At 41.0% G+C, this 26,252-nt stretch overlaps 6 protein-coding genes and 1 non-coding gene across 7 annotated transcripts; 1 reads left to right on the plus strand and 6 right to left on the minus strand.

Moving 5' to 3' along the window:
* Nucleotides 1-2,771: 2,771 nt before the first annotated feature.
* Nucleotides 2,772-4,580, minus strand: LOC102716719 (trafficking protein particle complex subunit 2-like protein). The gene is made up of 5 exons (XM_006661426.2): nt 4,433-4,580; nt 4,208-4,304; nt 3,725-3,803; nt 3,489-3,570; nt 2,772-3,074 (listed from the first exon to the last, which is right to left on the minus strand). Exons 1-5 carry the CDS (start codon nt 4,463-4,465, stop codon nt 2,934-2,936), a joined length of 432 nt encoding a protein of 143 aa, XP_006661489.2. The 5' UTR covers nt 4,466-4,580; the 3' UTR covers nt 2,772-2,933.
* Nucleotides 4,581-5,201: 621 nt separating this feature from the next.
* On the minus strand, nt 5,202-7,133 carry LOC102706404. The gene is made up of 2 exons (XM_006660851.2): nt 6,573-7,133; nt 5,202-5,498 (listed from the first exon to the last, which is right to left on the minus strand). The coding sequence occupies exon 1, from the start codon at nt 6,999-7,001 to the stop codon at nt 6,576-6,578; it is 426 nt and encodes a 141-aa protein (XP_006660914.1). The 5' UTR covers nt 7,002-7,133; the 3' UTR covers nt 5,202-5,498; nt 6,573-6,575.
* A 967-nt stretch (nt 7,134-8,100) lies between these two features.
* On the plus strand, nt 8,101-10,213 carry LOC102717000. Its single transcript, XM_006661427.2, has 5 exons — nt 8,101-8,474; nt 9,141-9,259; nt 9,501-9,558; nt 9,659-9,736; nt 9,836-10,213. The coding sequence occupies exons 1-5, from the start codon at nt 8,318-8,320 to the stop codon at nt 10,027-10,029; spliced, it is 606 nt and encodes a 201-aa protein (XP_006661490.2). The 5' UTR covers nt 8,101-8,317; the 3' UTR covers nt 10,030-10,213.
* Nucleotides 10,214-10,796: 583 nt separating this feature from the next.
* Nucleotides 10,797-10,869, minus strand: TRNAA-AGC. The gene has a single exon. It is a non-coding gene; the product is annotated as a tRNA-Ala (tRNA).
* A 161-nt stretch (nt 10,870-11,030) lies between these two features.
* On the minus strand, nt 11,031-14,460 carry LOC102706680 (probable 26S proteasome non-ATPase regulatory subunit 3). Its single transcript, XM_006660852.3, has 8 exons — nt 14,264-14,460; nt 13,931-14,121; nt 12,933-13,070; nt 12,727-12,863; nt 12,519-12,573; nt 12,330-12,440; nt 11,894-12,133; nt 11,031-11,817 (listed from the first exon to the last, which is right to left on the minus strand). The coding sequence occupies exons 1-8, from the start codon at nt 14,364-14,366 to the stop codon at nt 11,305-11,307; spliced, it is 1,488 nt and encodes a 495-aa protein (XP_006660915.2). The 5' UTR covers nt 14,367-14,460; the 3' UTR covers nt 11,031-11,304.
* A 2,086-nt stretch (nt 14,461-16,546) lies between these two features.
* LOC102706963 (H/ACA ribonucleoprotein complex subunit GAR1) lies at nt 16,547-19,674 on the minus strand. The gene is made up of 9 exons (XM_006660853.3): nt 19,558-19,674; nt 19,269-19,402; nt 18,185-18,265; nt 18,023-18,111; nt 17,869-17,943; nt 17,447-17,508; nt 17,291-17,368; nt 17,017-17,214; nt 16,547-16,931 (listed from the first exon to the last, which is right to left on the minus strand). Exons 2-9 carry the CDS (start codon nt 19,389-19,391, stop codon nt 16,831-16,833), a joined length of 807 nt encoding a protein of 268 aa, XP_006660916.1. The 5' UTR covers nt 19,392-19,402; nt 19,558-19,674; the 3' UTR covers nt 16,547-16,830.
* A 616-nt stretch (nt 19,675-20,290) lies between these two features.
* Nucleotides 20,291-24,332, minus strand: LOC102707239 (aspartyl protease family protein 1-like). Its single transcript, XM_006660854.3, has 10 exons — nt 23,750-24,332; nt 23,523-23,655; nt 22,562-22,797; nt 22,261-22,485; nt 22,047-22,182; nt 21,879-21,952; nt 21,699-21,798; nt 21,556-21,613; nt 20,953-21,024; nt 20,291-20,851 (listed from the first exon to the last, which is right to left on the minus strand). Exons 1-10 carry the CDS (start codon nt 24,043-24,045, stop codon nt 20,628-20,630), a joined length of 1,554 nt encoding a protein of 517 aa, XP_006660917.3. The 5' UTR covers nt 24,046-24,332; the 3' UTR covers nt 20,291-20,627.
* Between the last annotated feature and the right edge of the window lie 1,920 nt (nt 24,333-26,252).

The following is a 26,252-nucleotide window of genomic DNA, read 5'->3' on the forward strand; positions in this document are numbered from 1 at the left end:
TATCGTGGAGTAACCAATGATGATTAAGCGTGCATGAGTATAGTGCGGTCATTTTCAGTTGATCTCAAAGTTGATGCGTTGTTTTGATCTACAGCCAGCAAGCTTAACATAACCGATCGATCAATATATCGACCAGGTCAAAATATGCAATAAACAATTAAGTGAATTAACCATATTGATTGGCAATATATATGTAGGAGCCGAAACTAATCCTATGAGACCAGGTCTCTGTTCAGGCTCTGTTTAAAGCACGAAAGTAAATATGACACGACCAACCTTGTTGCTATTGTCTATTTGTTTTTGATAACCGTATTTCTTTCGGTTATAGAGTAATCTGGAAAAAAGAAGAGTCAAATACAGATACAGGAAGACAAGGCAAAAAAAAAAGTGTGGCCTTGGAAAAGTTTGTTTAGGTACCTAGCCTTTTGTTGCTCTAATACTTAACAGTCAAGCAATGTAGTTTGTTTCTGCTTAGTGAGAAAACAAAGCTGGCCAGCAGGATGAAGAAATGGAGTTGCTAGCTTAGCTTTCTTTGTGCTTGGACAGGTCAGCTGATCTATCAAACAACTCAGAAACTGCAGGATATGCCAAAAATGTTTCTGCTGCGGGCTAGCGTTAGGCTGAGCACTTAAGCAGTTTTTTTTTGTTGCTTAGCAGCGAGTTTTCTGAATGCTGAAATGATTCATTGTTTCTTAAGAAAACAGTAGGCCTCTGTTAGTATTCATCATTAACTGAAGGAGTAAATAGTGAAAGGAACAAGAAGATCTACAAAGAGGTTCTGTAGGGGGTCAGAAAAACTACCTATAAGATTTTACAACAACGAACCCAGCACTGAAATTCAGAAAGACCATAATTATCCCCTTTGAAACGTACAAATTTCACGGGAGATGGTCTAATTCTCTTAGTAATCAAAAAAATTTACCGTGTTCCTCAAATATCTGGTATTTCCTCCGTTTTACATTATAAGATTTTTTAGATTTAACTAGATTAATCCATACATTAATGTATATATTGTGTATATATGTTTAGATTCATTAGCACATAATTGAACTCTAGGCCAGGCTAGAAATTAAGCCTTATAATACGGAACATAAGGAATATTTTTTAAAATGAGCAATTTTACGGTCGTTGAGTAGGTATCGAGAGGTATCAAAATTATATAGAAAAAAGTGATATCTCCTGTTATCTTTTTTAAGTACCGTAAAATTGCTCTTAAATTTTTTTTTGATGTATTGGCTGTAGACGGTAAAGTAACTATAACTCGGATCCCTGTCGGCACAACGGGAGCTGGCTCATCGCCGGGTCCCCAGCTGCAGAGCATTATTGGGTCAGTACAACTGTTGTACAATGGCGTTTCAGATGGCAATCTGTCCCCAAAGGCAGCGAAGCAGCATGTGGTCACAACTTGTGACAAATCAACGGGGGAGTCACTCGTGTAATCCTACGTTATGAAAGACTTTGTGTTGATTCGCTGTCACAGTTTGTTGACTAAAGGCTGCGTTCTACTGGGATTTAGATTAACCAATCGTAAAACAAACAACCTGATTAGTATATATAGTTAATTAGGACTTATTTGGTCTTTTAAAGCAAATTCATATGCACTTATTATAAAAAACATACCGTTTATCAGTTTGAAACTGTGCTAGCGAAAACGAGTAGCTAAGCCTAGAAAGCTGAAAAGAACGGGCCATAGATGTGCCATGTTTTATTAGACAAATATTTAATTGGTTGATATAAATGTGGTAAAGCACACCAATTTAATTCACGGGCATATACTCTGCCCGGCCTAGAAAAAATGAATTTCTTGCTATTAATGTAGATATAGCCTTCATAGCTAAATATTGTTTTTTTTAGGAGGAGGGAGTGCGTTGTACTCCGTCCGGCCTAGAAAAAACGAATTTCTGGCTATTAATGTAGATATAACCTTCGTAGCTAGAAATTATTTATTTTTTCTAGGAGAAGGGACTATGTTGTATGCGTATTTTTGGGCTAAGCCTTGTGATGCTTGTGGAGTTTATGAGGCTTACTATATCTTTGACAAATTGGTTGTGGTGAAGCAAAGCAACATATTTCCAAGACCATGCGCAAAATGTAAAGCAACATATTTCCAAGACCATGCGCAAAATGTTAGATATCAATATTGACGGTTACGTTGGCTTAAAACCGGGAGACATTAACCAAACTAGGAGGAAGTCCTGCAATACCCTAAAAACTAGCTCTAGAGGTGAAGGACTCCTCTCGCTTTTAAGTTGATGTAACTTCTTAATTTTTAATATGAGACTATTCCAACAGATGATATATCTTAATGTTCTGCGTTTATATGTTTTTTTCCTTATAATTGTGTATGCATGGTACGGCTAGCTGACCGATTAATTTGATGAGAACTTGGTCAAGTCTAGCTCAAACTTACCAATTATTCCTTTAAAAAAAATGAAGAAATAGAAGAAACACTGGATCCTGGATTGTTGGGAGTAGGTACATGGAGATTCTTGTCGGCTCTACCTGTCTGTCTGATAAAAGGAGGCCAAGGAACTTGCTCCACATCACTCATCAGTGTATACTACTGAGCTTGCTCCACATCACTCATCAGCATATACCACTACTATTTACATATGAAGGAAAACTTTGCAGTACTTCTGATGAAATGTCATCCATTGAATTTGCACTGGTATGGTCACACATACATTGAAAAGAGTCATTACTGTCTGCAGCTAAGAGGAAATAGGAGCAGCAGGAGACAGCCCACGCATAAAGACAAAGGGCGCACAGACTTTGAATGAGCCCGTATTTTCTTTTTTCCATTACCAAATTATCACTATCATCTTGTTCAGCATGCAAACGGGGTAGTACAGTATGGATATTCAGAAATGAATTGTCAACAAAGGGGAAAGGCACAATGCTTGACTGCAGGGGAAAATCAAAACAGGTGGCACTCAGGCAGTTGTCCCCGAACCGAAGGATTTCACAATTGTGCTTACTCTTGCGCCAAAGCTTCTTGAGGCAATCTTCTTCCCTGGAACATGGAAGGGGTTCGAAACGGCGTCTACATATGCAGCATGGAACTTCCTGAAAAACTGAGAAAATGGAGATAGAAATGAGATTTTTTTTTTTCTCTCCACAGCAGAGCAAGCACGGGCTACAAATTATATGGCATACATAATTGGTTGTACCAGTTTCCATTATTTCAGTGCATTTAGGAGCCATGTCACATATAAGCTATGTTCTTTAGAAAAACACATATCATCCAGAACTCAATATCTGACTCATTAAAAGCTGAATGGGTGAATTAGGCACTTTCTACACTAAATGGCATGAATAGGCATGAACATAAGTCTTTTCCAGAGCACTCCTACAAAGATCTGCTGTATTAGATAAATATCTTAGTATCAGTTCTTCACAGAACGATAAAAGGAGATATATTTACCATAGGCCATTAATCGTCAAGTTCAATTGAAAAATATCACAATTATAAGGTTTCAAGATCTTACATTTCGGGCATCTGCGTCTTTGACATCAAGATCAGTTGTGACCATGATAAATTTGACCTTTGTGTTTGTCAAATAGCCATACCTGGACATAACAAATTTTCATAGTTTATCCATTTGTTAGCAATCCACAATTTGATAGCGGAATACAGAGGAATGAACGAAGTGCCTTGGAAGCAGTAATAATAACATGTCAATAAGGTAGAGAGTGTAAAACATATACACAAGTAGCGACTTACACTTTATAGTTCTCAGTCGGATATAGCAGACCCAGAAATGTCTCGTTCAGTGCAGGAGCATTCCTTTTAGGATTGTTCACTGTCAAAGGGAACGGAAAAGAAAGAGATAAGAGTGTTGTAGTCGACTGGAAATGGTATCAGAATAGCTCTTGCAATGAAACTATCACTCTTCTCGGTTATACTCATCTGGGACACACTACACGCTATGGTTCTACGCGTATTCAAAGGCTCACAAAATTTTAGCAATAGAGCCAAGTGATAAGGTGTAAACTCATCTCCTCAGATTCGTCATCATACACTATAATAGTTTGAAGCTAATTCATCAGATTCACCATCTCTAGTCTGACAATGGCACTCAGTTTAATCAATCCTCTAATTACAAACTATATTCCGAACTCGAAGCACATATGCTACGGATCTTGATGCAGCTTCTTCTCTATCTTCTATTAGTAGACGACAGGTAGATCTGGATCAGGCGCTTACCTCGCTCGTCGATGACGTCGAGGGAGCAGTGGACGACGTGGTGGAGCTTGAGGGCGTCGTCCGCCTCCGTGAAGCTCTGCAGGTACAGAGGGTTGTTCTGCAGCATCGCGGGGGGGGGGGGGGGGAACCAAGAATTAGTCCGGGCCGGCGCCGGCGAAGACACGAGATCGGATCGCGGGGAACCGGCGCGGGGGAGGCAGCGGAGGGATGTGGCGGGTTCCTAACCTGGTGGCCGACGACGGCGACGCAGACGATCATGTTTCCCGCCGCTGGGGACGAGCTGGTTGGCTGGAGACGGTGGCCGCCGGCCGGTGGCGCGGGGCTGCTCCCGGCTACTTCCCGCGGATTTCAGGGGAGACGACGCGGATGCCGGTGTGGGGATGGGTTAGTTGGGCCGGTGGGCCGCTCACGAGTACAAATCTATCGGATCGTCGCACCAATCTTGATGCAACCCCGCCATTGAGGGGAAAAAGGGATTATCTTTCACGTGACAATATCCAAATACTTTTACACTAGTGAAAATTTGTTCATCGACATATCAATGATACCTTTTAGTTGCCAAAATTTTTTTGTCAAAAGAATCCTGTTAAACGTTTAATCAGATATCGGAAGGGGTTTTCGAACATAAATAAAAAAACGAATTTCACAGCTCACCTGAAAACCGCGGGACAAATCTTTTAAGTCTAATTAATCCGCCATTAGCATATGTTAGTTACTGTAGCACTTATAATTAATTATGCATTAATTAGGGATGGTATTTTGTATTTTCTGTACAGATGATTTTTATTTACAAGTAATAAAAAAAATCACCATCTCATTTCCGCTATTATGAAGCATTATTTTTTCAATGTTTCATCAGTAACTCCATACCACACTGTGCTAGTTTCACACAATACTCAATGTATTGAGAAGTTAAATGATACATAAATTTGAACTCTGAGTAACCAAATAGCACCTCGACTCAAATCACATTAATTCAAAGAGCATACGATCATGAACATTTCAACCAATAAATGATCCTCTTGCATTAGTCGTAGTGTTTATTTTGGTTTCAACCTTTTTTTTCGGTCGATGTTCCAAAAAGTTAGAGAATGAAATGCCAAACTGAGGTTACAGAATAACAAGTTCAAGTTGTAAAACTTTGTTGTTGCAAGGGCATTCATCCTTCAGCTGGTACACAGATTAAACAGACGGCACCAAACGGCAGCATGGAGTAATTTACAGCGTTCTCTTCCACTGCAGGCTGCCTGGAAAGTGGATTCGTGATGCATCAATCTCCCAGGACAGGCACCTGAATAAAATGTTCACAAGTCAGATCAAGTCCATCTCAGATTGAATAGAACTCAGAGGGGTATATGGAATTCACTGCATCATGTAGCGAAATTTCTACGGGTACTCGGGTAAATTTGATAATTGAGCACGACATGTGCAAAAGAAAGCTAAAAAGTCATGGATAATGTACTGCACTTGGCTAAATAGAATGTGGTCCTGTGCAGAACAGCTATTTTCAATCTCTTTGCATTTGAGTGTGATCAGAATACACAAATATTTCCAGATCATAAATATTCAAAAGCTATGTTTAGGCACTCATACATGAACACTGGGAATTTATTGAGCAACCCAGGCAGGCAATTAGCAAGACATTTGTGCTCATGCATACAACTATATAGGCTGTTCAACAACTGAGGATTTGGATATTTAAGAATCCCCTCAAAAGTTACCATCCAAAATAGATCCCTCAAAGCCAACATTAGTCCACACTATCACACCCTACTGAGTCATATCAATGGGCAAAGACAGCCATACAATAATTTCAAATCAACCTTTGATTCAGAACAAATTGACACTAGTGTTCTGATCATTTGTTAAAACGGATTGATTTAGCCTATATTTGCCTATGCATAGAAGGGGTAAAATCAGATGCACGAGATGTGAAAGTTGATGGAAGTGCAGATATTGGTTGAGATTCTCTCAGAACCTGTGGAGAACCAAAACTTTTGGCTTAGTATTGATTCGTGGATAATCAGAGGTTGAACATGAAGTAAATAATTTCGATTCTAATGTACAGTACTCTACAAAAGGGGGAAATTTTCTATGCAAATAGAGCATTGCAACCACCCAGAAGGGAATAACACATGACAATACAACAACGAAATATATTTCCAAGGAAAAAAATTCCTCAACTACCAAACTGCACGTATTGCAAAGTTTTCGGTTTAAAAATTGATTAAATAGAGAATGAGCTTAACCAGAGAGCCTAGCACAACAGAACTAGCATACAGATTAGATCAGGTTACATCGAATTTTCGCTCCTATCAGGCGACACTGAACTTGAAGATGAGGAGAGATGGAGAAAACGGCTCACAGCTCAGGTCTTGACGAGCTTCCAGCGCGCGAGGAACCTGGCGACGGGCGGCGTGAGCGCCACCGTGACGGGGATCCTCACCGGCAACAGCGCCTTGTTGCACATGAGGGCGAGGGCGAGCGCGCCGCCGCTGGACGCGACGAGCTCCCTCGTCCGGTTGCGCGGCGGCGGCACCTCCTCGGGGACGGGGCCGCTGTAATAGGCGTCGCGCGTGACCTCGCCGCCGCCAGCGGCGCCGGCGGTGCGATCCTCTTCGCCGACGCTGCCGGGGGAGATGCCGACCCTGCGGAGGATGGCGTCGACGTCGACGTTGTTGTTGATGGCGACGTAGAGGCCGGTGATGGAGGCGCAGGAGACGGAGAGGTGGACGCCGACGGCCACCTTGCCGTACTTCTTCATGAGCTCCTTCATGCGCGCGGCGAACGCCATGGCCCCGCTCCGCTGCCGCCTTGTCGGTTCAAGATTTACGGCGGCGGGGGCTAGGGTTTTTGATCGGCGGTGGCGGCGGCGCACACGGAGTCGGAGTCCGTGGGTTGGCGGATTGGATCCGAATGAAGCAGCGACCCGCGTCCGAATGTATCAGCACGTTTCTTTTCGTTTTTTTATGTCTATAAGTTAAATTTTAAATCTAAATTTAGATTTTTTTACAGTAGTTTATAAGATCGATAAAAGCATGTATATAACATTTTATTTATAAATATATGGCTTAAAAAGCTTAAAGATGACGTTAGAGAGAGAAATGCAAACACTTTAGAAATTTCAATTCTTTTCCAGATTGGATCAGAATTTACGCGTTATTGGGAAACCAAATAGAGCTGAAAATATACGGAGTGATGTTTGTTTTTTTAGTGCAGGATATTTAAAACTAAGAGTATTTTAGTATTTTATGAATAATAAATTTATATATGTATTCTTTGCGGTTTAAAAGCCAAGATTAAAAAATAAACTTCGTAAAAAAATTTAAAATTAACGTCAAATTAAACATTAAAAATTTAAATTTTGTCTTATAAGTTATAAGCATAAATAGAAATAAAAATATGAGCATGCTAGGCTGAGCTTAAGAAACCAGAAACCTCAGGCACCTCTTGAAAGGACGAGTATATTAGCCATGTGATATTTTCCGAAGGGCTGAACTATGTTTTTTTAAATATTATATATATATTGATTAAAAATTAGCTTAACCTACTTTTAATTTAAATTTATGAGGACTAAAACTCAATTAATTATACGTAGATGGCTTCCCTTACTTTGTGTAATTACACTAATTAGCCAAACTGCTATATACAGTTGCGAACGCACCTATAAACTCATATATCAATAATATATATATATATATATCGCTAATAATGATATAAACAGAAAATACTGACGATAACGTGTACTCTAATAATTTTCTTTAATAAGATTGTGCTGGCGATAATAGAATATGATGTAGATATAAGATACGTGGATTCGCTTGTTATTTGTTTTGTACTGTGTCTAAAAAATGATTAGGAACAGAAGCAAGGATTAAAAAAAGAAAAAAAAAGCGGAGACGAAACTTATCCATCCATCTCGAGTGGGCCACGGCCGCCAGGAACTCTCCCACACCAAGTCGCCGTCTTCCTCTCCGACCAGCGACAGCGAGAGCCTTCCGTTCCACTCTCCACGCCATTCCGGCACCTCGCCGCCGCATCCTCCCTCCTGAACCTCCGCCCGCCGGCAGCCAGCCACCCTCACCTCCCAGCCTGGGCCGGGTCCCGGACATGGCCTTCGCCACCACCTCGCTCCTCCCGGCGCCGGCGGCGGCCACCCGCGTCTGCGCCTGCGCGAGCCCCGTCGCCCCGGACGTCGCCTTCCTGCCGGCCAAGAAGGGCGCCGCCGTCCCCCTCGTCGCCGGGCGTCGCAGGGGAGGACTAGGAGGTATGTATGGTGTATCCCCGCCGGGGCTCTCCTCTCCGCTCAGCCCACGCCGGGTTCCTTACTTCCTTGAGCTCGCTTCTGCGGTGGAAATGCCGGAGCGGTGAGGTGGGAGATGGTGTATAGGTGGGCACGAGCTCGGGATGGATGATTATTACCCCCTCAGACAGCCCTCAGTACTGCTCAAAATTGATACTTTTAGTTTGGCTTGAACTTGAGTAGAGTACGAATGGATGACGAATTTAGGTTGGGCTGTGCCTGACTGCTGTTTCGTGTCTGAATTAGCTTCAGCACTGATGTTTGTATTATAATGACATAGTGCAGGTGCACTTCCTCTAGTTCCTGGTAATGTAGACGCCAGAGCCGGAGATACGTATTATGGATTTGATTGTAAGGATGAATTAACTATGTCTTAAATAAACTTAACAGAGAGCTTAAAACAAGTTGTCTAAGCAATGGAGTAGAAAAGATTTTTAAGAAATATATTGTTTTTTCGAATTAGATTATTTAACCAGTTGTCTTGGGACTTAGCAGGGGCCAGGGGTAAATTTTGTGATTCTTGGATAATCCTACTGTGGAGAGGATTTAAGAATATTCTTTTGTGTTTCTGTTAGCCTATGATCAAGCTGAAGCCATAGTGTTTGAATTTTTTTTCTGTTTGGACATTAGTTAGGGCTGAAGTGAATGAATCTGGAAGTGCTTTGGCTGCTGATGCTTTTGCCCAAGTTAAGCATGTTCTACTTCCTGTCACTGATCGCAACCCTTATCTTTCAGAAGGCACAAGACAGGTCTGTTCTCTTCAGATATTTCAGCTTGTTATAGTATTTTTGTTTTTTTTTATTCATTTCTTGAAGAGCATATGAATCATATGGTTTGGTCCTGGACATTACAAACCACACTGTGACAGTATTAGTAGCAGAGATTTGTTTATGACCATTTTTTCCTTTAAGGAGCACAGCCATTTGCTTGATATTGCCCGACCATAACCAGTAACAGTGACTCATACATAACACTTGCGTGATATATCAGGCTGCAGCAACATCCGCTTCTCTAGCAAAGAAGTATGGAGCAAACATAACTGTAGTTGGTACGACCAAAAATTGCTCTCTGTGTTTCTGGTAGTGTAAGTTCTTCCACGTCTTTTGAAGCGTAAAACTACAATGTTGTGACTGTACACTTCATTTCAGTGATCGATGACAAACCAAAGGAAGAGTTCCCAGAGCATGATACCCAGATGTCAAGCATTAGATGGCATCTCTCAGAAGGTTAGCAGGAGAATTATTTCATTCATGAGTGCTCGAACTATTTTCTCAGTGTTATTTCTTTGTCGTCATGCTGACGGTCATGCTTGTTTATATCTGCAGGTGGATTTACAGAGTTTGGATTGATGGAGCGCCTTGGGGAAGGGAAGAAACCAACAGCTATCATTGGAGAAGTAGCAGACGAGTTGGAGTTAGACCTGGTTGTCCTAAGCATGGAAGCAATCCATTCAAAGCACGTTGATGGGAATTTGCTGGCTGAGTTCATCCCGTGCCCCGTTTTACTGCTTCCCCTCTGACATGACCTTAGAGCTTTTCTTGCACCTATCATGGCTTGAAATGAAAGCAAATAATCTGTTTCACCTATTTCTAGATGTAATTTTTCTACAAATGTTTTCTGGATCAGCTTATGGATCTTCCTTCTGAATGATTTCTGTTGGATTCCATAATTTTGATTATGTGAATATCAACATGTTTCAGATTCTCTTTTACTGCCCCGCTAAAAGTTTTCTGTACTGAATTCATGAATATCTGAACCTGTTGAATTGCTAAAAGTTCTCTTTACTGAATCCATGAATATCCGTTGAATTGCTTTGATTGAAGCAAACACGGCCCCTCCCCACACCCACCCTCACGTGCGCGCGCACACACACCTACCCTAAAAGAACCCTCTTTTATTGAATTCACGAATCTCTGAAGTTGTCAAGAATTCAAGATACAACAGAAGATTGAAACTTGTTTGATTGAAGCAAACAAAAAGATGAAAAAAATCTGGACTTGTACGGATTTCAAGATACACCAAAAGAGTGGAACTTGTCTGATTGAAGCTACAAATAGGACGAAAAGAAAATCTGAACTTGTCAACAGTTCAAGATACAAAAGGGTGGAACTTGTTTGATTGAAGCTAAAAAAACAAAGAAGATTGAATAACTTTCTCGATGGTTTACTTTCTTTCTTGTTTGATTGAAACTTAAATGATTGAAAAACAAAAAAGAGGAAGCAAGCACATCAAACAAACAAATAGGTGAAGGATTAGAAAAGATAATTCTGACAAAAAAATTGAAAATGGAGATGCGGGGTATCGATCCCCGTACCTCTCGCATGCTAAGCGAGCGCTCTACCATCTGAGCTACATCCCCAACTTGAATGTTCAAGCTACAACCAACATTTATATACTGTTGCATGATACCAGAGAAAACTAATATGATTCATTGAACAAGACATACAGGCGCAAATAATTTAGTGGGCAGCAAAGATTGCAAATAATCTAGTATCCCTGATCCAGAAAGTAGAGAGAGAGTGCAGCGTAGATTGCAGAGTGCCTCCAGGGATTGAAAGGTACAGTATTTCATGAAAAAATACATTGCATTCTAAGTCATTTTGGTGATAAAAAAAATTGCTAACATAGATAGAACACACTGAATTAAATGTTGACAGTTTCAGGTTTCAACTACCCCAGAAAGCAGTGGTGGCTTTCGAGATCTCGCGCCTCTAAAATCTGTGATGGTCCATGCTTCGTCAAAATGAAACATTTGGGGCAGCAGAGGCTGAAAGCATGAAAAGAAATCATCGATCTAAAAGTCGTCATCGTCCTCCTCAGCCATGTGCTTCGCTAGTTCTTCCTCCTGCTGGAGCCTCTCACGCCTCTTCTCAGCGCTCTCCTTTTCCTTATGAGAATTTGGAGGGAACCTCAGTGCTTTGACCGCTTCATTGTGCATGTTCAGGCAAAATGCAATCCTGGAATTGAAAGCGATTTGTGGCTCATTTGTTGAGTAAACATCGCCAGTTTCTTTCGACGCCATCCAACCATTTGCATGATCAATTGTGGCATCAATTGCCCCATCCCTGATTGCTTTAGCTACAATGCTTTCAGCATCAGCAACAGGGTTATCAGAGTCCAACCTCAGCTTCTTGGCAATGTCAGCAAGGGAGATCCGTGAGTATGAAATGCTTATGTTGCGCAATCCAGTCCGAATGACATTGTGGCGCAGCCTCACAATCAAATTGCGTGTCCTGTCTGCGCTAAAAGTGCTAACAAATTTTTCTGCCACTGCTCTGAACAACTCCAGGTCCCCAACTCGAACAGCCTGTAAATCATACATAAAATAAGTTTTAAAAAATACTGTTTAACAGTATGTCTTATTTTCCAGAGGTAAAACTTACATTTGTAAGCTCAAAATATGGTGCCAAAGCCGCCTTCATTCCTTTTTGCATAAAAACAGTTCTCTCTGGTATTTCTCCTAAAAGTAACCTCACTATAATAGCCCATTTGTTGCACTGAATTCGGAACCCACGAGCTGTAGTGGGTGCCTTTCGAGCAGCTTGCAGTAGGCTTTCCTTTGCATCAGTGTATTCCAACTGAATTGTCCTAATTTTTCCCAAGTAGAACAGATATCTGCAAAACTGCAATAGCAATAGAAGTTAGCATTTGTTTGCACATGGTCTCTACATAATAAGATGGCATAATGCAATTTCACAGTTCAGTCATCATTAAATCAATAATCAACCTCAGTACAATTTATCAAATAAAATAACATGTTACAAAAGTGTAACAAATTAGCAAATGGCAGGATAATAAGTGAGCTAGTTGATGAAGAACCTGCTGATTAGAATGCGCTTCAAAACGTGGTGCCTTTGACCTAAGCTTTTCTGCTTGGTCATACAAGTTATAGTGCAGGTAGTTGCGAAGAAGCAAGTTGAGTAGAGTTTCCTGCCATATAAAACACTAGTCCAGTAGTTTGGCAGCACTTATTTAATAACTAAAAGTGAAAGTAGGTATAAGCACAACCTGACCGAGCTCGTCACGATGTAAAGTTGCCATTCTGTGCAATGCCAGAAGAGTTCTGAAAAAACACAGTATGTATGATAGCAAATCAAAACAGTGGGAAAATGAGCTTATTAGGTACCTAGAAATTTTTGAAGGTAATAACTAATAAACACAACCAAAGAAGGCATGTCTAACACCACACATTGACAATCATGATTCAATGACTCACCCACGAATTTCGGCGAGGCTGTGGGTGAGTTCATGAACATAAGAGTAATATGTGTAAATCCTAGAAGCTAAAACATCAATTGTTCTCCTGTTAAGATTCTTCAAACGAGCAATGCTTGCAGAAGCACATGTTTTAGCCTGAATGAAGAGCATCAGATTAGTAGGTTATCACCCATAACAGAAGGCGGAGGAGAATCTCAGTCATACCTCATCATATCTCTTATTGTCAATAAGGAAAATCAGGACAAGAAAGTAACAGTATATTTCAATCTCTGGGAGACCATGCTTGATTGATACTTGAGCCACCGAAGTTGCTGAATCAACATCCATTTCACTTCCATCTTCCTAAAAAACAAAGCACCCTATAAATGTTAGAATCTCTACACAAATAAAACATCAGCTTCAAACTACAGCTCCTAGACACTGAATCGAAGATCAGAGGATAACAAACATGGCCCTTTTACCGTGGAACTAGAGGCAAACAAAAGTTTTAACAAGGACTGTACTGCATCACAAATACAACAACAGTTTCTTTACAAGAATGATCAAGATACTAGTGCTTGATTGTTTGGTTTGGTTTGTCTGCACCTGTGATATTTATTTATGTTTGTGCATTGCATTGGATCAGTGGATTCTTGGATGCTTAGTAGGATTTTCCACATGAGCTTGTTCAATTTTTTTTTCGGATTCCCTTCAGGAGATTAGAATCCATTCCCCTTTCAGATGATGCCTATACTTGGTTACATGGAATTTAAGGATGACAGATTAGTGTATGCTGCTGGTAGCAACCTAGTGTGTTATAGTAGATATGTTAGTACTGTTAATTACTGTTGATTACCTTGATGTTCCCCCTTTCTTCCAAAGAGATACAAAATTCAAAATGATCTACCATGTGTTAACAAGCCAAACTGTGATGCAAAAACATCACATGGTACACTCAAATTAGCTCTGGGATGTGCCTCCAAATTCAAAAAATCAATGTCTCTATATTTCAAGTCACACCAGTATCTTCTAAGCAATGAAGAGTCCTAACATAAGAATTCAACTGTGCCATCATATCAAGGAATTAAGCTGCCAAGTATCATGATTCAAACTACCTAAGATGGCATCACCACACAATTATTCCACAATCAATCGAGTATACAACTAATGAGTATAGCAACTAGTATTAACACAGCGAATTCCTCCTGTTGGAGTAAAAATACCTTGGGCAGGAGGGAGGAGAGGCGTGTGAAGGCCTCGGACGAATGTGGCAGCGCGAAGGCGAGGAAGGCCGCGACATCGCTGGCGGCGAGGCGGCGGCGGAGCGCGACGGTGAGGCGCACGGCGCGGGAGATCCGGCGAACCTCCTTGGTCAGGGACCCAGCCTCGACCACCGAAGCGATCTCCTTCAGATCTGCACGCAACGCCACGTGAAGGCCGAGGCAAACAAACCCCGCGTTACCTCGCTCCCCCGCCGCCGCCGCCGCCGCGACGACGACGCCGAAAGCTAAGCTAGGGTTTTGGAGGACGAGTGGAGACAGCCCCCGGCCACTTACGTTGCAAGGTGGAGACCGCCGGCGCTGCGGCGACGGGCGCTGCCGCCGCGGCGGCGGGCTGGGGCTGGGGCTGGGAGTCGTTAATCTCGACGTCCTCCGGCATCGCGGCGTCGGCGGCGAGGTCGAGGAGGCGACGGAGCGCGGTGCTTGCGGCGGAAGCGAAGAGTAGAGAAAGATGATAAAAAATGAATTGTGGCTTGGGGAAAAAAAACAAAAAAGAAGAAAAGAGAAGTGTAGCACACTGCAACTGGAGAAAATGGACATTTGGTTCACTGCCTGGTGAAAAAGTTCGGACATTCTTTGCAAAAATTTTGAACGAGTAAATCTTATAAAACTACACGTACTTCATTAAGCTGTATTCTATCATCTGAGTAGATTTAATGCTAATTTTATTATAAAACAATAGATTTTAAGTTAAGTTCCAAAAAACAGTTCACTCCGTTTCAACATATAAGTATACTTATGATTCAATTATTGTATTATCACACTTGTTATGGGGCTAACTTATTAATACATATAAACATTTCTATGATGAATTTAATCATGATTCATGTGGTTATTATGGGGACTTAGGACATGTACAGTAGATAGTTGTTGTTTTTAATATAAACAATTAAACAGATAGCTTATACAATAAGTTATCTATTTGATTTTTTTACTATATTTAATATATCACTTTTATATCTTATATTTGTTGTAGCAACCAATGCATAAAGTTTTTCTATCTAGAAGCACATGAGCAAGCAGAGCAAGTAGAAGACGAACAAAAAAACGACAACCAGCACCCCTATCTTTTCATTTATGTTTATGCTTATAAACCAAAATTTGAAATTTTAATCTTAGACTTGGAGTTGGTTTTAGGGTTTTTTCACTAAAATTTATTTTCTAGCCTTGACTATTAGATCGCTATGAATATGTATATAAAAGTTTTATTTATGAAATATATTTCGTTTGCAAATATGGTGTTACTTTTTCCTAAAAAAACAAATAATCATCTCTAAGTTTATCTTGAGTTAATGATAACACATAAAATGATTATATGTAATTTATACGCGTAGACAATGTTTGTCATATTGTGCTGTACATGCCCTTAGTACTGCAATATAAGCATTGATGCGCTAATTATCATGGTTTCATCATTTCAATGATTATGTAGCAAATCAAATACTGAGAAAGTGAATTTAATCAATTCAAAATTTTAAAATGGCCACTTAAGTGATTAAAAGAAAATATTTTGACATCTAGTTAGTATATGCTAAACAAACTAAAATATTTATATTTTAAAATGGAGGTAGTATAAGCTTTTAGCAAAACTAAACCGAAGTTATTTTTAAAAATTTGAACTAAGTATACTTTCTTTCACTCTATAATAAGTGGAACAATGGGAAATACATGGATCAATGCAGGAATGTTTATATTGTGGTGCAAATTTAACTCTTATATATGCTTATACTTTGGAAGCAGTGGAGTATTTAATATTAAAATTACAAAGATCATAGCTTTAGGATGAAATGTACAGTAAACCTATGCCTTTGGGATAATTTTAGTACTGATACATAGTTTTATGATACTCTATATCAAATATGTGGTTTTCTAATAAACTTGATGATAAATTTGAACCTTTTGTGATACAACACCTTAAATGTATAGCTTTACAATAATTTGATCAAAGTTTAGTAGTTTTCTGACATTACCACTTTCTTTTTTTTTGTTGTTGTGAGTTCAATTCCGATTGCAAATGACTCGCAGCCCTAACTAGATTTACATATATTCTACTACATCCATTCCAAAATATTTCTATCATTCCAGTGCAAAGTATTTAGAAACAAAGCTAGTATTAGATATGCTTGACATCGTTTGAATTATATAAATTATTGGCATGCGCTTGCACAACTATTAAACAATGAGATTTTGTAGAAACTTTTTGCATATAAATTTCTCAAAATATTTTTAGGAAAAACCTTTCAATTTTGTAATGATCACACAATGTATTATCACCACAATAACAAAATCAGATAACCCGTCGGCCATTGCCTTAGTGCCGGCCTCTCGCCATCTGATCCGGATCAAAATTGAAAAAGTTCAGGGACCGTAGCCCCCTCTACCTTCTAAATTGCTGCAGAAATCCTCCACTGCAAATGGCATTAGCTGGGGAAAGGAATATTTTCTTCCTGGTTTGAATTTGTTTCCGACTGAAAATCCAACTGCATTTGCCCATTCACTATAAAACTGATCGGCACCAAACTACAATTGAACAACAACAGCTGAAGCTGGCACATTATGGATGGCAACAAGACTTTGGTTTATATAAAAATTGAAAGAATGCACTGCTCTAAACCTTTACCAACTGAACACTACAATTAGTTTGCAACATCTACTGGAAGAAAAACAAGCGTTATAGGGACACTATCCTACAAACCTAGTTAAAATCAAAATCCGGCAGCATTCTGACAGAATGTCAAGCTTATACAGAGTATGGTGTTAACCCATAAACAACACAGATGATACATCTTCATACTTGGAGCAGGCATCCAACAAACAACAGCTGTGGAATAGCAGCAGACAGCTTATGCGCCAACTGCAGTAGCATGCATAACACCGTTGACGTTGCCACCACGTCCTCTGCCTCGCACTGGGCCTCTCCCACGCCCTCGACCACGACCACGGCCTGCTTAATAATATTGGAGATGCAGCAGATTAACAAATCATGTTATGCATACAAAAGGCTCATTGGCAATGGGCAGCTTAACCACCTCGGGGAGGCGCGTGAACTGGTGCTTCATCGAAGTATCCTTCATCTTGCTGATAATCAGGCTGCACACCATAGCCACCACCTCTCCTGCCACGGCCCCTAAAACCACGGCCTCTTCCACGCGTGTACCCATTGCCCGCATATGCAGGAGCATGGTCATCCTCCCATCCACCATCAGCATAGTCGGTATAACCATTTCCTGAAATCAATATGTAAGGAAAAGTTGCACATTTTTATAGCCTGAACAAGATTTACTTAACAGCATTAAGCCTCACCACGTGCGCTTCTGCCTCTTCCCCTTCCACGACCTCGACCACCACGGCCTCTCCCTCGGCCAGCAGGTGAGGGAACATCTGCAATGACAATTAAATATTAAGGCAAAATAATATATAAAATGTTTAAAAAAATGCAGGTGAATTCTTTAACAGTACCTTCTTCGTTGTCATATTCAACCAAAGGCTTAACTTTGTCAGCAGGCAACGGAGATTGATATCTGCCCATACAATAATTAATAAATAATTAACATATCTATTGCTACATCGCTATCATAGAAAGTTAGAAGTTCATGTGACAAGCTGATCAGATTGTATTGATACAGATGTAACCATCACAATGGTGCCTTAACAGATTATATTACCAGATATTAACCAAAACAATTTTATGTGCAAAATGTCTAATTAAACTAACGAACCAAAACATTCCCATTTCATAGCACAATTGCATAGGGTAGAACACAGTCTACTAGCAAAAGAAAACAGGCAATCCACCAAAGCATATAAATGATAAATAGAAACATACAAGAAAAAAAAACTTCCGAGACTGATATACAGTTACCAAAAAAAGGAATGCATACCCAATAGAGGATGTGTCCAGCTCCTTCTTTGAGAGAGTTATAGTTATCATGGATACATGCCTTGTTGTCTCAAGTCTGCAGAGAGAGAAAAGATAAATAAAAAAGATCAAAAGAAAAATCTATATGACACCAACATTGGATAGTCACTTCTTACGGGAGTAAGCCTTCCTCCAGTGGCTCCCACATATCAGTGATATCAGTAGATCCAGTGGTGGTGTTTTGGTGGAGACCAACAATTCTTCTCTGCAGAAAGAATAGGAATCGACTATTTACAAAAATGCCAAAATTACTGTTTACAAGCAGCGACAACAAGTACCTTAATCAGCTCTGCAATCATCACAGTTTTGTTGATTGCCCTCCCCATTGCCTTGAATACAACTTCATCAGAACCTTTATCCTTTTAGAACAATTAAATAAGCCAAGGATTAGCTACTGAATACAGATATTCACAACAAAACAAAGTACCACATGTGATATTTAATCATACAAAAAAAATATCAAATAGCACTTGTATGTTGAAAGAGTTACAGAAGTATCAGACAAGAAGAATAGGCCTAAAGCCATGAAACTGGTCAAGCAATTAATATGCCAAGCATGCATGTTTCCCAAAGCAGAATTTGCAAGGAAGCCTACTTCCTATGAGAGATATTACAAGGTAATGCGGGGACCCAAAAGGAAACACGATAAGAGCAATTCTAAATTAGAGAAACATGGATGTGGCACTATCAATTATTAGATAACACATCAGTGCCCCATGAGTCCATGTACTACAGCACCATCACATAAACAAATGGTGGAACATGATTGGCGTCAGGAATAGCTACATACAAAGCATGGTAACTTAACACCACTTCATGAGGCATAATTGGTTGATGTACAGACCGGCACAGCACCTCACACCAAAAAGGTTAGAACTTGTCTATCTACGACATGCATTTTATCCAAAACAGTTGCTCGGTCAACATTTAAATTTTGAGTTTTACCAAGCACAGCTAATGTTGTCACCTCTAATACTACAGAAATTGTCAGCGACTGACCAATGACGTTACATCACAGGACCATTCAAAATACAAAGTAATGTAAGAACCATAAGGCAATTACCTCATAGCTACCTAATAAAAAAAGCATCATGTAGAAAAAAGGCTCGCATTTCTTATTGTTCGTCTCACTCAGTTTGCATTAAAAAAAACTTTAGCTCGTAGTAGTACAAGATTTTGTACGGCCCAATCATTCGGCTTTCTTTTTAATCACGTCCCCAAAACCCCCACAGCTATCACCGACCAATCCACATGCCTACAGCCACCAAACATTCTGGCGCTAAAACGAAAATTCAAACAGCGAGGCGGCACGAGGCCGCTCCACCGTCGTCCATGGCGGGTGCGCGCCGTATCGCATTGTACCTGGAGCAAGGTGGTCGCGTAGGTGATGTAGTTGCGCATCCTCCCCTGCGTCGTGATGCGGATCTCGTTCTCCTTGATGGGCGCCTCCTCCCTCGGCTTCTCCACCCTCTGGTACCGATCCATCCTCTCCTCAGCTGCAGAGCACAACAATGCCGAGCCCTCTCAGTTCCCGAAACACGTATGAGCCAGAGAGAGACAGAGAGATCCACTTGGGCGCAGCGCGGCGGCGAACGCGTCGGCCGGGGAGGCTGAAATAGGGGAGCGGGTGGGGGCGGTTGCCGGCGGTTACCTGCTGCGCGGCGGGGCGGCGTCTCTCTGCGGGCCGGGGCGAGGCGGGTGGGCTGGATACCTCGTCGTCGATGCTGCGGCGGTGGCGGTGGCGGGGGAGGGAAACCGGCGGTGCGGGTGGGGAGAGGCGGAGAGCTTTATACGGCCGCCTCCGTTCGAGGCGGGGAGGGAGGAGAGCGACCCGGGCGGCGTCGCGCGCGTCTAGGGTTTTGGGGCGTGGAGTTACCAAACTGCCCCTCGGGTTAGCCTCGCGCGCGCTCTTTGGACGGCTGGATCTTGGGGGAGAGATGTTGGGATGTACGGCCAGGATTTGTCTTGGTTTGTGGGCCTCGGTTTCTTGGGCCTAGTGAGTACTGGGCCTTCATGTGTGTTTGGATTGAAATTGATCCAGGATTTAATTTAGGCACCTGCCTCGATGAATACATCATTCAATTTCACAGCCAGAGTAGCTGCTTTCCAAAAAGTCTAATAAAAAATGGTACGGGCCTGATATGCCAAACATGCATGAATGCATGATTCGGTGAAAACTGAAAAACGGCATAAGCTTGTCAAAAGAGTAACAATTTCAAGAAAATTTTAAAAGTTTCACCACATCCTTATAAAAAAAATAATCAACGCGAATATATTCAAACAGAAGATGTGAAGCATGAAAACATGCGTACCAACATTTCCTGATTGGTACAAATTTTCAGATCGAGGAAATCATGGGAGAAAAGCATAGAAAAACAGGCAGGAGGTATTTAGGCCAGTATCATCAATCATTTAATCTATTGAGTTAATACATCAAAAATCCTGTATACATGTACATCCATCCATCCACCTGAAAACAAACCCCTCAGTGGAATGCATTATTATGATGTTTTATGCATATCAACACGTAAAAAATCAACTGAAAAATGGCCTTCTATGACAGACTCCTGTGAGTGTGATCTATCCTCTCTACAACTCCTATAGACCTACAGCAACTACAAAAGCAAGCAAAAAGAATGTGACCCTATGTGTAATCAAATCAATACATGATGATAATGGAGCTCCAAAGTTATCGTGGGTGGAGCTGAGCTGATCAGAGATTCAGAGCAAGACGAAGAAGAGGAGAAGAATGGCACTGAAGATTCTCCTGAAGTGCAGCTGCATTGGTGAGCTCGCTGAAGGCATCATGTTGGCCTGGGTGCCGTTTGGCAGAGCACCTTTGGCTGCTTCAGGGGTGTAGCTACTCGGACCTAGCCCCGGTTTCGGAGGAACAGCGGAAGGGCTTGTGTTCACTGGGAGCCTGCTCGACTCGTCGAAGTTGTAGCCTGATGAAAGACACGATGTATCGCTGTATCAGGCCATTGTTCTAGCTAAGTGGTGAACTGAAATCAAAAGAACGGGTTTCGAGGAATATGGAGGTACTCACAGTTGAAGTTTTTCCAACCCAACACCATTCTCTCTCGGTCGAAGACAACCTTTAGTCCAGACATGAAATTCTCTGCACGCAGAGTACCGAGATAGTGTAAAAACAGTGACATGGAATGTTATTGCTTGAGATCATATGATGAAGAATTTCAAACAAAGCAATTCAGCCAAATAATGCATATTACTTTATACACCATAAAAAGGGGTAATTGAAAATCAAGGTAGCTGGAATTTTCTTTAGGCAATGATGCTCTAATATATTTATTTTTCAAAAAGTGGCACAGGGATTTGATAAATCTCTTATGTTTTTCGCATAGGAGAGTACCAAACCCCAATATTAGGCTATCAACACAAGTCTGAGTAATGAATATGACAGATTCAAACAACATTACATACCCGATAATTACATAACTCATCTAATACCAACTTTGTCAGGGAAGATGAAGAATAGAGATGAACTAGAGGGGTGTCCCTCTTGCACACCACAGACATAACTACTATGGTCTACACATCATCAACTGGAACTAAAGCATGGCAAACTTGAAATATTTTCAGAGAACCTGACATCTTTAAATAACTACAGTGTGAAAGTACTGGAGATTACCTCCTATTAAGTTAACACCCTCGCTCTTCATAACAGCCAAGCAGAAGCCAATTGGAGTCTGCCACAAGCAAAAGCAGTAGAGATAAATCAACGGGCTCTCTTAACATGGCTTAAAGGAAGTCTAAGTATCAAGGATGTCTTACAAAAGCATTGTTCGTTATGGTAATTATTGGATCATTGACAGGAAATATGCTTCCACCTTTTGCTGTCAGACTTACATTTGGATGAACATCTCCGTTGGCACTGGAAAGTACATAAACATATAGATCAGGTGATGTATAGAGCAATGTGCATTCTATCAGGGATTGCTCCAGAAAACTAACCTTACTGAGTAGCAAAATTCAAACGGCATGGAAGAGTCAAGCTGGTTCCGGCGCGAACGGACTTGTGCATCGAACTGAATAAAAGGGGAGATATATAAGAATGACCATCAAATACCTAGCATGGTCAATTGTCTGCTAATATGACTATGCTACTACTATGCTACTTACACTGCTAGTGATCTGGGTATACATTGGATCAGACAGAGCCGTGAAAGAGGTGCCAGAGTCAACAATAGCACTGAACTCAGTGTTGACCGATTTACTTCCCACCGTAATTCCTGTGATGGTTATGTTGTAATATGGACTGCATAAAAGAGAGTACACCAACGTTAGGTTACGGATCTGTTTCCTGTTCTTCAGATGTTGTTCCAGCAAATCATACTTTTGCTTATAAATGTTCAATGGAGTTTCCTTCTGATCCGAGGTTCCTGTGTCCCCAAAATTGATTCTACCATGACCATCATCGCCAAAGCACATGGAGAATGAATTAGCAGCAAGTCCTTTGCTTGCTAGCAAGCTAGGAACCGATTTACTGTCCATCCCAAGCCCAAGCAAGCCGTTAGGTGCAGCACTGCCTAGAAATGATCCTGTCTGGACCTGTCCACAACTGAACAATTACAAACAAAATTAGCCAAAAAAAACAGATTTATAAACATGCGGTAGATCATATAGGCAGGACATACCCAAACATGATGGGAGCTGTAACAATTTTCGATTGCACAGAGTCGGATGTCAAGTACAAGACATCCTCCACTAGTACCCCGGAGGATGAGGTGTTTTCGGACAAGTACTGGATACTGTAGGGGCAGCTGTTACTTTTAGAACGGCAGGCATTTTGGAGATCACATAAGCTGCTACTGCACGGGACCTTTCGGCTAGTAGTCGATTCCGCAGGGCTATACACGTCGAACTTCAAATTCTGTTTATGTTTGACATGTGCAGCAAATGTAAATATGTTACTCAATATTGGCATCACGATGCAGCAACTTTTGATAACAAATTATGCAAAAATAAATTTCAAATTCTGACAAGAATGTAGAGTGGACTAAAAGACTTGGACTGCGTTGTTTTGTTAGATGAAGATAATTAATGAAAGATTATCTGACTTTTGTGATAGCTCTTTCATGATATAAACAATGGAACTAATTGTTACAAAGTAAAAAATGTACTTTATAAATGTGAAATGGTAAGTTTTATATTTAAAAATTTTGCAAAAAAAAAAGCATCGTTTAACGGTTTAGGAAGTGGGCGCGCATACGCCGATGAATAATCTGCAAAAAAGATGGCTATTCTTTAAGCCGAACGAGGTCCCAGCTCAAGCTGTCATGCTTGTGGAAAGGCTTCCAAGAATCACATAAGCACATGCAGTGCCCTCACGATTTTCTCGTTTTTTTAGAAACATGCTCCCAAAATCCTGTGGCAATCTCAGGAGCATCATCTTCCACCATGTTTTCATCTTTTTGGAGGAACGAATCTGATATGACATCCATTCACGGCAACTTTCCCCACTCCCCAAAAAGGTGAAATTTCCTTCTCTAGTACCAGTACTTATCCAGTAACCCTAACGCCCTAAATATCTAACAAAACAACAAACTTTGAAACTGTAATCGTAACAAGAACTTAAAGAGGAAGAGAGATGCATACTCCGTAGCTGGGGGATTGGAGAGGCGCGCACTTGAGGCAGTCGCAGGGCACCCAGAAGAGGTCGCTGCCGGTGTCGAGCGCCACCAAGAACGTCACGTTCGGCGTCCCCAGCGCCACCACCGCGTAATGCAAGCTGCACAACCAACCCCGCAACCGCCGCCGCCATCTTTAGCCCACCACAGAGAAGAAGAACAAGAAGAAGAAGATAACGAAGCAGCAATCCTTACAATCCGAAGTCGTTGAGGCGGTACGTGTCGTTGCCGTCGGCGAAGGCGAACTCGGCGCCGCCGCCGCCGCCGCCGACGGCGAGAGACCGCCGACGCAGGTCGTGGCCGGCCAGCCGGGCGTAGTACTCCACCGTCCCGGCCGCCGGAGCCTGGTACCCGCGCCCTTTCCCCGCCGCCTCCGCCCACCCCCGCACCGCCGCCGAGTACCGGTGGTGGACGTCCAGGCTCAGCGCCTCCGCCGCGGCCGCAGCCACGGCGGCCAGCAGCAGAGCCCGAACCACCACACCACCAACCATAGCTCGCAACGCAAAGAAAAAAAAAAAGCTATCAACTTTATACAGAGGAAAGGAAAAAAAAAAACTCCATTTTCTCGCTACGGCGTCGCTATATATCCGGCGAGGTGGCCGGTGGTGGTGGTGGTGGCCTGCTCGGGTTTCCGCGGGGAGGGTGGGCCCACATGCCAGTGACCGGGGAAGGGGTCAGACGTCAGTGCGCTGGAAGGTTCGCTGCTTGGACTGTTGCTTCCTGTCTGCTTGGCTGCTGTGCTGCTGGCTTTCTCTCTGAGTTTTTTTTTCCCTCTCTTTGTATTGCTTGTTTCCTCTTTGAATTTTTAAAGGGATTTGGGGGACCAGCATGGACTAGGAGTAGTAGATATGGTTAGGGCTAGAGATGCCAACGGGGACCCGAGACCTGTTAGGTATTTACTTTATTAGGGTATGAATATGAGTTAAATATATTACCCGTGGGTAAGTAATTGAGCAAATACTTTCACCCGATGGGTACGCGGGTATGTAAACGTTCTTATGATCCCCATACCCGTTTACCCATGGGTAATAAATATCCATAAGTTTAAATGCATGTCATGGTCTAATATCAAATTAGCCTAGCCTAATTAACCAAAACAATATGTATTTAAACCATCCATACCTTTTTCACCACACTATATGAATGTGTGATGTTATAAGTATCTAGCGTCTATGCAATATACTATATGGAAACCGTGATATTTAGATTGTTTTGAACTTTTGCGGGTATATGGGTGACCCGACGGGTAAGGTTTACCCAAGCGGGTATGGGTATGGGGAAATTTTCTTACCCGTGATGGATATGGGTATTTTAATGATATAAAATTTTACTAGTGTGTATGGATATAGGATAGCAATACCCGATGGGTATTTACCCGCTGCCATCCCTAGTTAGGGCTGGGTTGAAATGTTGCTGCCAGTGTGAGAAGAGGATGGGATGGGTGTAATGGTGGTGATTCTTACTCTGTCTTTTTATGTTTATAAACTAAAAATTAAATTTTAAATTTATAGTTAATTTACATCTTTTTTATTATAGTTTATTTTTTAAACTTTGCTCATTCTTATGGGCATGTATATAAAAATTTTATTTAAATATTTTTATTTATAAATATATTATTTGATTCTTTTTCCTTTCAAAAGATCAAACACGTCTCTATCCGTGAAATCGATGGATGTGTGAAATGAGAGGGTAGTGACTGACTGGTGTTCGTTTGTTCACATTGCCATAACCCCGCTTCAAATTTACGAAAGACCTGGGGTCAACTTTTAGCTTTTTGAAGGGAAAAGGTAAAGCGACGTATTTATGAATGGAAAACATTGTAATAAAACTGGTATATAAGCATTGATAGTGATTTAAAAGACACTGCTAAAAAATAAATTATAATAAAAGAATTTTATAATTAACTCTAAATTTAAGGTTGAAAAATCAAATTTTGGCTTATAGGTATAAACAAAGACCAAAAATATAAGGATATAAACATATAAATTGACTAATATAAAATTAAAGATTTACTTTAGAAAAAACAAGTAATGGATGTTTGTATAAGAAAAGTTTTCTATAAAACATACCGTTCAGACGTTTTTATAAAGAAAAGGATATACAATGGAACCAAATGGCTCATAGAGCCATAAATTGTGTTACTATCAAATACGGATTACTCACCAAGGATGATGGACCATGGATGGATGTTGAGACGGGCTTGATCCGATCAACTGCCCTGTCGAGATATTTTCGTTCCGGTGATCTTTCAGAACATGGAAGCTTTCAGGCAGTCGAAATGAAAATCAGGCCTGCAGAAAAATCTAACACCTAGTACCATGAAATCGTAACAGACAAAATAAAAATACGAGCTTTATGGATTGTTAATATATATATATAGAGAGAGAATCTAGCTATGCTGAGTTGCAACTCACGGGCTCCTCCGTGAGTCGGGGTTCAAAAACATATCAAATCACCTCTAAATTTCGATTTATATGGCTCACTAGATTATTCATATCAAAATCTGGTAGCACGCAAAAAAATTTTATTTTTAGAGTTTTTTAAGTATTTTTTGAGATTTTTAAAAGTGATACATAACACATCACCTTTAATAATCAATATGTTATGGGTCACTTTTAAAAATCTCAAAAAAATACTTAAAAAACTTTAAAAATAAAAATTTTTTGCGTGGTACCAGATTTTGATACGAAGAATCTAG

This window comes from Oryza brachyantha, chromosome 9, assembly GCF_000231095.2.
Source record: "Oryza brachyantha chromosome 9, ObraRS2, whole genome shotgun sequence".
In the NCBI taxonomy this organism is placed as follows: domain Eukaryota; kingdom Viridiplantae; phylum Streptophyta; class Magnoliopsida; order Poales; family Poaceae; genus Oryza; species Oryza brachyantha.